Source organism: Alnus glutinosa, chromosome 1 (assembly GCF_958979055.1).
Source record: "Alnus glutinosa chromosome 1, dhAlnGlut1.1, whole genome shotgun sequence".
In the NCBI taxonomy this organism is placed as follows: domain Eukaryota; kingdom Viridiplantae; phylum Streptophyta; class Magnoliopsida; order Fagales; family Betulaceae; genus Alnus; species Alnus glutinosa.
In genome coordinates this window covers 20847167-20857878 of record NC_084886.1, presented here as the reverse complement: position 1 = coordinate 20857878, position 10712 = coordinate 20847167, and the positions used below count along the sequence as shown (strand labels likewise).

The window sequence follows — 10712 nt, the reverse complement described above, 5'->3', positions numbered from 1 at the left end:
TATCCTTATTCTTTGCAATAATCAATTAAAATTATCAATGAGCTATCTGACACCTTGCAGTGTTACAGAATTGTTGGCGTTAATTTGATTTCCCCCACCCCAACAGTCTAACAGAGACAATAATTACTTTTATTTTCACTGAAATGGGACACAGCCATTATGCAAAAGGCAGTAACAAAAAGTGTTTGTACACAAGCATGCCCGTCCTACATAAATGACTTTAGTCCAAAACTCCGTGTTCCTACATTATTATGTCTTCTTCTTTCCATTAATGCAAAGAGGGCGTTACAATTCTTTGAACCCGCAGGCAGGTAAAATAGCATTAAGTTCCTCATCATCCAAACAGTAATTATACGTTTTGCATTTATGCCAACCTCAAACGTACCCACATGTCCACGTCAAGATTCTCATCATTTCAAGTGATCAAACGGTGTATATATTTTTATGTTATTTAAAATTTTAAATCACATGATATTATGTAAACGGTTAAATGTATTAAAATAAAAATATTGACTGTAAAAGAATTCTATTCGGTGTGGTCAAGCCTATAGGGGTTAATTATCTTTCTAATCACCACCTCTCAGATCTCAGGTCAACCTCTCAACGACCCAGATTAAATCACACAAAAAAACCCATAGAGCACGTCGAAAATGACAAGTAGCACGTGACATTTTTTGGCCGGTCAAAAAAAATATATATTTTTCTATTTTTTATTTCGGGGACATGAAAGATATTGTAGGTGTAGAGGGAGGACTCAAAGCCCTAGTCTAAGCTCCCAATCATTTCACCGGCTGACCTTAGGACCGACAACCAGCCTCAGGTCCCTCTAATATCGCTTAAACAGAAAAACCTGCCGGTCATTCTCCTACACTGGGCCTTGTCATCAGTCAGACACGTGTCAGACATCGGACGGGTCAGAACCTTTGACTTGACGACCATAGTCAAAAACCCTAAACCAACTCCATACCAAAACCCATATCCTCAGTATCTGTCTTTTTCCTTGCTCTATTTATTTGACCTTTATATCTCTTAACCTTTTTCTCTCCATTTCATCATCTGCTTCTGTTTTCATCTCTGACTGCTTTTGGGGGTTTTTTTTTACTTTACCATTTCTCTTTGCTTAAGATCTTCATCTTCTTCTTATTATTATTAATTTGTTTCCATGGCGGTTTTGCCTTCAAGCTCGTCTAGCTTGGAGTTGACCATATCTATGCCTGGCTTTGCTTCGTCCCGGTCTCTTCCTTCATCTGGTAAGCAACAAAGTTTTTGCTTTACTCATCTCTCTCTCTCTCTCTCTCTCGCTCTCTCTCTCTCTCTTTCCTTTTCGATCTTCTTGCTTGTTTGGCAAGTTAATTTGTTGTTGTTTTCTTTTTTCTTTTTTTCTTTTTTAAAAAAAAAAATAAATTGATGAAACAAACTTCTTAGGTTAATGGTTTCTCTAACATCAGTTCCCCCTCAATAATTCATATTTTATTTGTTTTTAGTGCATAATATTCTACCCGGGTTTCTTGCATGGCTAATAACGCGGATGTTCTTTATTCCATATTTGTTTTTTCTCATATCCCAATAATCCCATAAAGATAGTTTCCATGTATATATGTGGTTGATTTTACACAATTTTTGTTATTTATTTTTTGTAAATTTTTTTTGAAACAATAATTAACAATGTTAAAAAGAGACGGGGTTAATTTGTGCAGTGAGGGACTTGGACATAAACCGAGTACCCTCAGGAGGAGCAGAAGAAGAATGGATGACGATGAATTTGGATGATGAAGAGGAAAGCAGCAACGGAGGCCCTCCCCGCAAGAAACTCCGCCTCACCAAGGAACAGTCCCGTCTCCTTGAAGAAAGTTTCAGACAAAACCACACCTTAAACCCGGTAATTAATCTCTATATGTCTTTCTCTCTTTTCCCCTATCCCTTTTCTTCTCTTTTTCCTATATATGATTGTATTTTCTTTTCTTTTCTTTTCTTTTTGGCAGATTCTCTCTCTCTCTCTCTCTCTCTCTCTCTCTCTCTCTCTCTCTCTCTCTCTCTCTCTCTCTCTCTCTCTCTCTCTATATATATATATATATATATATATATATATATATCCTAATGGTTTTATCAATATTTGTTGCTGATATTCAATCCGTTTGGATTTTGGTTTTCTGCAGAAACAGAAGGAGGCTTTGGCTATGCAATTGAAGCTGAGGCCACGGCAAGTTGAGGTGTGGTTTCAGAACCGTAGGGCCAGGTACTGTACGATAATATGCTATGGTGAAATTCAATATTGTTGTTGGTGGTTGGATACAGATATTTAAGGTTGACAGAATAATAATATTCATAGTATATAATCTGAATCTGATTCTAACCGTATAGATCGTACTCTTTATAAAGTAAAAAGCGAACCCTTTTGAGCATAATATTTTCTTGGAACATATATATGTAGTATCTAACATAATTGTCCCAATATTGATTGGTTTAGGGTTGCTTTGGTCATTTTACAGGGAAATGATAGTCACTTTTCATCTCAAAGTCCATGTTAATTTATAGATATATGGACGGCTCCTTGGCAAATTTTATGTGCATATATTATAATTTATCAATGACCTTATAACCAAATGTTACCTGGTCATCAGATACTCTTCCTTTCTAAGGAGGAGATCCAAAGATTTCAAGATTTATAGTGATAAACACGATTTATATGTATAAATAAGGCTGTCAAACAGTAATTTGGGTGTGGTATCCATACATATTTTTAGATAATTAATTAGAGAAATTAGAACCAATGATATTACAAAAATAATCCGCACCCCATATTGGAAGTACTGCCAATACATGGGTTTCTGAAAGATCTAATGTACGTAGAATTTATGCAGAATAAATTCATGAAAAAATAATACCGTTTTCAGATAGCTCTTGGGTGGCTGGGAATAACTAATTAGCTATTGTAAAAAACGCTGTAATATATTAACAAGCGTTATAGCAATTACTTTTTCTTTTTCTTTTTTTTTTAAAAAAAGAAAAGAAAAGAAAAGAAAAGAAAAGAAAAGAAAAGAAAGAGTTATTGTTATTGGTAAGTTGAAGGCTCACCTAGACTGAAAAAAAAAAAAAAAAAATTTAATAATAATAATAATAATATCCCACCAGTTTCATTGAAAGGCACGTGACAATAAGCTCAGCAGAATTATGAGCATTCAATGATGTAGGTATCTCATGAGCTCAGCTTTGTGCATGAACATCATGATGGTTGTCCAAAGTATGACATTAATAATAGTAGCATATTTATTATCAGGATCAGTACACCGAGGTCCATGTGTTCTTCGCGGCCTCGTGTGCTACTCAGATCAATGCAACTTTGACTCGATAAATTACTTTTAGACTGGCATGCGTTTATGTAATTAAATATTACGTGTAACGTTGCTACTTCATTATTGAATTGATATCCAAAAAAGCAATTGTTTTCCCTTTAATTTTGCTGTGATAATTATGTTATATCTGTTACTTTGTTAATATTCTTTTATCATTATTGAAAGTTATATACTTGTGGGATATTAGTTCGTTGCAGTTTGAGTTTTACAATAGATCAGTTGAAAAGTGTTTACGAGAGGAGGAAGTTTCAGAGAATTAAGATCCCCTCAGAACATGAGAAGAATATGCCTAGCTTGTAGAGTTGTTAATATATAAGCATTGGGGAAGACATATTAATTAAGGCACTTATTAATTATATATTATTATTCGATTTGAAACATTTGAAAATGCATTGACCTCATTTTCTTCCTCTTGTCCCCCGTGCATGTCGAGCACATTTATTACATTTGGAAAACTGATTTCATCCGTTAATTCGAATCCCTAAGTACAAGCTGCTTAATTATAACTATTTGTCACCAAGATCCATTTTTCAATAGATTAACTAAGAGCTCAGCATATGTTATTCCTTTATATTCTGAAAAAAAATCTGTCTTATTTTCAGTCTAGAAAAATAGCTATAATTTTTTTTTTAAAAAAAAAAAAAACTCACCAATCACAAGATCGATATATGGTTTAATTAGAAAAGAGAGGAGGGCAAGTAACACGTATATATATGATGAGGGTAAATATAATTTTCTAAGTTGGTTGCCGGCAACTTTGCAAGCGTAACGTACTTATATATGCATGTGATTAACAGGAGCAAGCTGAAGCAGACAGAGATGGAATGTGAGTACCTGAAGAGATGGTTCGGCTCGCTGACTGAGCAGAACCGGAGGCTTCAGAGGGAGGTGGAGGAGCTGAGGGCCATGAAAGTAGGCCCTCCCACCGTGATCTCGCCCCACAGCTGCGAGCCCCTCCCAGCATCCACTCTCACCATGTGCCCCCGCTGCGAGCGTGTGACCTCCACCTCCCACGATAAGGGTACCACCAAGACCCCAACCACGGCCGCCACCATCTCCGCCAAAGTTCAATCCCAGCAATCTCCGGCAGATTGTTAATTATCATGTGTAATTAATGACGCACCCAATTAAGAGAAAAAAAGAAAAGAAAGAAAAAAGGAAAGATTAGTAGGTTAGATAATGTTCATAGAAGTTAACAAAAAAAAAAAAAAAAACAATGTGTTTGGGATGCTGTTTTTAGTATCATTCTATATAGTTAGTTCTAATTGCTACTACTTTTTCTATCATGTTGCTCAATGATGCCTTGTTTACCTAGGAAACTAAGGAAAAATAACCGAAGTTTGAATAGAATTCGAATTCCAATATTTAATTTATTTTGTCTACAACCGAGTGGCCCAAGGAAAAGGCCGGGGACAAGAAAAATAAAGTTGCAACCTTGAACCAACATATAGCATGGTGGGAGTGGGTTCGGAATAATCTTCGGATTCGTTTAAAGTAGCTGGTGGTTGTTGCTTATCATGCTGTCCCGAGAAATTATAGTATAGAGAATACTTGTTTATGCACTAGGAATTCACTATGCTAAGGTTACGTACGTAAGTTAGGTGATTTGTACAATTGTGAGACTTAATTGAACCCGTACATATAGGGTTGGTGGTTTGAAAGATTATTCTGTCATTATAGGGAAAAAGAAATAGAAAATTTAATCTAAAACTTAGCCACTTGAGCTGAAGAAAAAGTATGCTCAACTGGTAATTAAGGTGATGATGTGTAAGAGAAATTAAACTCTCTTTTTGTATTTGGGCTGCCTTACCTTTAACGTAGGTGAAGGCTTTCTGTTTATGAACTAGTCTGTTACAGTAGATAACTATATGTAAAGTACAAATTATGTTTGAAATATACAAGATCAGATAACATACGGTTTAATTTTATCAAGTAGTCTTATCTATATCTTTTTACTTTGAAATCTCCCTGTTATCTTGGCTTAGAGTTGTATTGCAGTGTTTGAATCCTTCTGAGATTGGTTTGAATTGTTGGCTTCAAACAGAGCTCTGACATGATGTCCCTTCTGTTTTATGTATTTCTGTCAAAGCAGTAAGTTTCTTGCATATTCATTAATTATGAATTGTTGGCTGCAAACAGAACTTTGACATGATGTCCCTTCTGTTTTATGCGTGTATTTCTGTCAAAGCAGTAAGTTTCATGCATATTCATTAAGCTTCTCGTCATCTGATTGCAAAACCGTTAAGGAAAAAGAATAATCTTTGCATATTGAGATGCAGAATTTAGACCATAACGCTCACAAGCTACAATTATTCAGTAATTTAAACAATAAAAATTTTGCAGCAAATAAAAAAAACCACTCAAAGCAATAAAAGCATGCACACATTAACATGCAACACAAGATTTTGTTTACGAAGTGGAAATGCTTTGAACTATTCATATGTAAAACCACTCTAGGACAGTCAAACCCAAAAAATCAATTACTAAAAAATAACACCATACATGCATAGTACACTTATAACTCACTGTAATGACTAAAACAATCTATGTGCAAACAAGCTCCTTACTTACCTCCTTTCCACGACAGCTTCAGCTCCTATTTAGCATATCTTTCGTAATGATTTCCTTATCGACTCACTAGTAGACTTCAATCCCTTTTGTTGATGTAGAACAACAACGTGGTTTAAAAACTCCAAGAGATCTTAAATGCTTATATCATCAATATCTCTTGGAATAATGCTAAGCACACTCGGTTTTAGAAACATTCAATATCAAAGGTGAATAGTGTTGCTTAGCTCTTTGAAATTTGTGTCACCAAAGCCTTCAAATAGACTTGAGAAAATAACCCTTGAAACCTAAAGTCGATTCACAAAATTATAGGCGGCATCCAGACAGATTAGTGACGTGTTTGGAAATCATTTGGGTTTCATGCCTTGTAACAAGGTCATGTTCGGACACATGTGCATACAACAGCGCACAAGTACTCCCTGGGGGTCTTCCTGTTCGGACACTAGCAAAAACACTAGCAGATGGAACTCTTTGTAAGTCAGCATGTCCATACACCAATGCACGGGTCAACACACATAACTCTCTAGAAGTCATGTCCAAACATGTGCACACAGGCCAGCGCACAGAAGATCTTTGCCAAAGGCCAGTCTGGACACCAAACTATCATGTCCTAACATGAGCTTTTTCTACTTAATTTTCTTTAGAAATCTTCAAAATCTTCGATCCAAATCCTAAGTAAAAAAATACCCAATGCCACAAAATACACAAGGCACTTGCTTTTCTACTTAATCAGGGACACCGTATCTCAGAAGATATTCAGATATTATTGTAGAACTAATTCTACAACATGGAAAATACTGTACAAGACAAGATCTGTAATATATTGATCAAAAAATGAAAGATTCTAAGACAATGAAGATTCTGGCAACTTTACAGATGTCAAAGGCGATTTTTCCTGCAGACCGTCCGGACGCCACCTATGGAAATCCGAATTTGATTAGAATTAGAATTTCAGAAGCCTATTTAAAGGGGCTTTGTGCTTGTAATTTTGTAAGAATTCAATATTGAATTCTTGTATGCTAAGAGAGGGTGTTTAAGCAAAGATTGTTAGATATGCTAGCTCTCTTAGAGTTTTTATGTTGTATGATTTGATCAATTGAAGTCTAACTTAAGAAGAAACTTTGAGCTAAATGAATCCATTGAAGACCCTTTCAGACAAGAGGTCTGGTTAGAAAGCATTTACTTATAGGTAGGTGTCAAAGTTAAAGGTACGACTACTGCATCAGGTTATGTGAGTACTACTACCTTATAACTAGCTTTGTCTTCTAAATAGTGAATTTTCTGGGTTTGGCTGCCCTGGAGTAGTTTTTCTCTTAATAAGAGTTTCTACTTTATCAACAAAATATTTGTTTCTTTTAAATTCCGCATTTAATATTTTGTTGCACAATTGATCACATACACACGTTAATTAGGAGTCTCTATTTTTCACATGCATCAACACAGCTCCCAAACTCATACCACAAGCATCACATTCAATGGTGAATATTTGTGTGAAATATGGTAATCATAACACTAGTAGACTAGTAACAGCATGCTTGAGGTTGATGAAGGCCTTGGTGGCACTGGTAGTCCATTAGAAGGCATTTTGTTTTTTTCAAGAGGTATGTTAGGGGAGCCGCAATAATAAAATACCCCTAAATAAACTTCTGGTAATAACCAGTTAATCCTAAAAAATCCCTTAAAAATTTAATGGGGTGTGGAACTGGCCAATTCACCATAGAATTTAGCGTAGCAGGATCAACTATTACCCCCTAATTAGAGTTCAAATGACCTAGGTAATCTATCACATCAACCCCAAATCGACATTTTGAGTGCTTAGCATAGAGTTGCAGTATTCCTAAAACTGTCCTTAAATGCTCTAAATGTTAAACCAAGGTTCGACTATAAACCAGAATATCATAAAAGAAAATCAACACAAACCTTCTAAGGAAATGTGTAAAGAAGTCATTCATCAAGCATTGGAATGTAGAGGGGCCATTAGTGAGACCGAAAGGCATCACTAAGAACTCATAATGCATTTCATGAGTTCTAAAGAATGTTTTTGGCATATCCTTAGGTCTCACACGGATCTGGTCATAACAAGAGCTTAAAGCCAATTTTGAAACAGTCGTTTTAGCCCCATGCAACTCATCAATCACAGGAATGTGGTACTTATCCTTAATCGTAACTTGAGTTAAGGCCCTATAATCCGCACACATCATCCAACAACCATCTTCATTCCTCGCTAGTAACACGGGTGAAGAGAAGGGGCTTTGATTGGGCTTAATAACCCTCGACTCTAAAAGGTCCCAAACAATTTTTTTTCTATCTTAGTTGTTTTGAAGTACTGGTATCGATAGGGTTTAACACTAATTGGTTGTGTTCCCTTAAGAAACATTTGGTGGTCATGACTTGTAGGAGGTGGCATCCCTTTTGGTTCCTCAAAAACTAACCCAAATTCACCTTATAAGCCATGAATTGACCCCTGAAGTGGTAGTGCATAGTAATCAATACCCTAAGCTATTAATTACACCATAATTCCTTTGTTTCTAGAATTTGTAGACTTAAGGAAATGATGCCCTTCGTCCAGAGTGAAACCCATGAGGTTTAGATCATTCAAAATTATCTATTTCCCATCATAAGTGTAATGCATGGTCATAAGCAAAAAGTCCCATACAATTGTACCTAGGGACGTTCATAACCATTCCACCCCTAATACAATATCACAGCCTCCGAAAGGAATGGCATCAAACTTAGTGATGATTGCGTTACCTTGCACTTTAATGGAAACCGAGGTGCACTTCCCTTCACTTTGGATTTTTGCTCGATTTACTATATTCACTTGAAGCTTTATAGTATTAATCACCCTCACTTGAATCTTCTTCAACATTAATGTTGGATCAAGAAAGTTACGAGAACTTCTAGAATCGATTAAAATCACCATGCAATGATTATTGATGAAACTCACCAGTTGCATGGTTTTTGGACTTAAAGACCATGAGATGGCATGCAAGCAAGGATATCTCAGGTTCAATGGAGTCACACAACTCAGATTGTAGTGTTGGTTCCACCAAATCCATGGAGTCATAATATACTTCATCCAACTTTTCCTCTAAAGCCAACTCCATACCATGCATGACGTAAAGTTTAGAAGCTTTACACTTGTAAGAGGGGCTCCATTTCTCATCACAATTGTAACACAAACCCTTTTCTCTCCTCTCCTTCCTTTGATGTGGTAAATTGTTTTTTAACAATGAAGATGTTTGGAGCTTTGCGGGTGGAAAAGGACTGGGTTGGAAGTTGACCAGCTTGCAGGGAGAAGTGCTGCCTGTTAATTGTCTCTAACTTTGCTACCTTGCATAAGTAAAAGAAGAGCCCATTGGTTTGAATGATTATCTTGTACTAGTAAGTTATTCTTCCTAGAGTTTGGCTAAGCCAAAAGTTGCATCATTCAGCATCCACAAAGGGAGGAGAATACCATCCTTTGGACCACTAAGGAAGTAGCTTAAGTAGTTCTTTTCTCAAAAACCCTATAATCGATGTAAAAGGGCCTCAAACTGTGTAGAGTACTCAGCTACCGTGGAAGATTGTCTGAGCTTGTTAAGGGCCTCCATGGGATCATCATATGCTGGTCTGATTCTAGTTTGTGAGGCTCTAGTAAAGACCTCCCAAGTAGGAAATTGACTATTCTTCTCAACATCTTGGAACCATATCAACGAGTCACCCTCCATATAGAAATAGGCCATATAAAGGAATTAGGGAACAACAGTTTGATAGTAATCAAAGAATTGATTTACCTTATAAGTCCAAGTAGCGGGATTATCACCATCAAACCTAGAAAAAAAAAATAATCAAGTCTCGCAGTGTGGATATGTATATGTCTCTCTCTCTCTCTCTCTCTCTCTCTCTCTCTCTCTCTCTCAACCCCCCCCCCCCCCCCCCCCCCCCCTCATCTCCCTTTTGCATTATCATTGTCTTCAAACTCTCCCTGATTCCTCCTTTCTTCATGGTCATGATTATTTGGGTTTTGAAACAACAACTCGTTGCGATGTGGATGTTCTGGAGGTAGGCGATTTTGGTTTGCCACTAGGGTTTTCAACATATCACATACCTTCATCAACTTCTACTGGAAATCAATCTTTTGGGCTGCATGGTGAGTTGCGTGCCACGGGAGAGAATCTTGACATTTTTTGTGGATGTTAAAGATGAAGAATCGGTAGTGCATACCAATTGTAAGAGCATTACTAGTAGTCTCATTAAATTTTACTCATCAAAGTAACTAAAAACTACTTTTCTCTATTCTGGTAAACCACTTTTTTAAAATTCTCCCAGCAGCCTCACCATTTTAACTATTTACTATCACTATTCAATTTAAATAATATTTTTTCAGATTTCTTTATTCTTTCTCTATTTAATCTTTTTGTATAACAAGTTACCATACATCTTCATCTTGAGATTAAATCAATGCTAAGAAATTCATAGAAGTTTTCATTTGCTTCTCAATCAAATTCAAGAAAGAAAGATAGAAAAGATTAATTAAAGAACCACAAAGTTTATGTCAGGGACAAAAAAACCTTCATGTCCATGAAATAAGGACATCATCGTGTAAGAGAGATGTGAGATGGGAGAAAAAAATGGGAGAAAAAAAAAAGTGTACTGATCATGTGAGAGAGAAATGAGAAACAAAATTGGTGAAAGAGTCGGTAAGTGAATATTACTCATCAAAATTGGTGAGTATTTTCACTTATCAAAATTTTTTGGTTAAAGTGATGAGATTGCTGAGAGTGATTTTTTAGTGTTTTCATCAAATTG

The 10712-nt window shown here is 36.1% G+C and overlaps 1 protein-coding gene across 1 annotated transcript; it reads left to right on the top strand.

The window, feature by feature from the left end:
* Window positions 1-1060: 1060 nt before the first annotated feature.
* Window positions 1061-5027, top strand: LOC133858676 (homeobox-leucine zipper protein HOX3). Its single transcript, XM_062294146.1, has 4 exons — window positions 1061-1250; window positions 1698-1879; window positions 2157-2236; window positions 4151-5027. Exons 1-4 carry the CDS (start codon window positions 1163-1165, stop codon window positions 4449-4451), a joined length of 651 nt encoding a protein of 216 aa, XP_062150130.1. The 5' UTR covers window positions 1061-1162; the 3' UTR covers window positions 4452-5027.
* Window positions 5028-10712: the final 5685 nt, after the last annotated feature.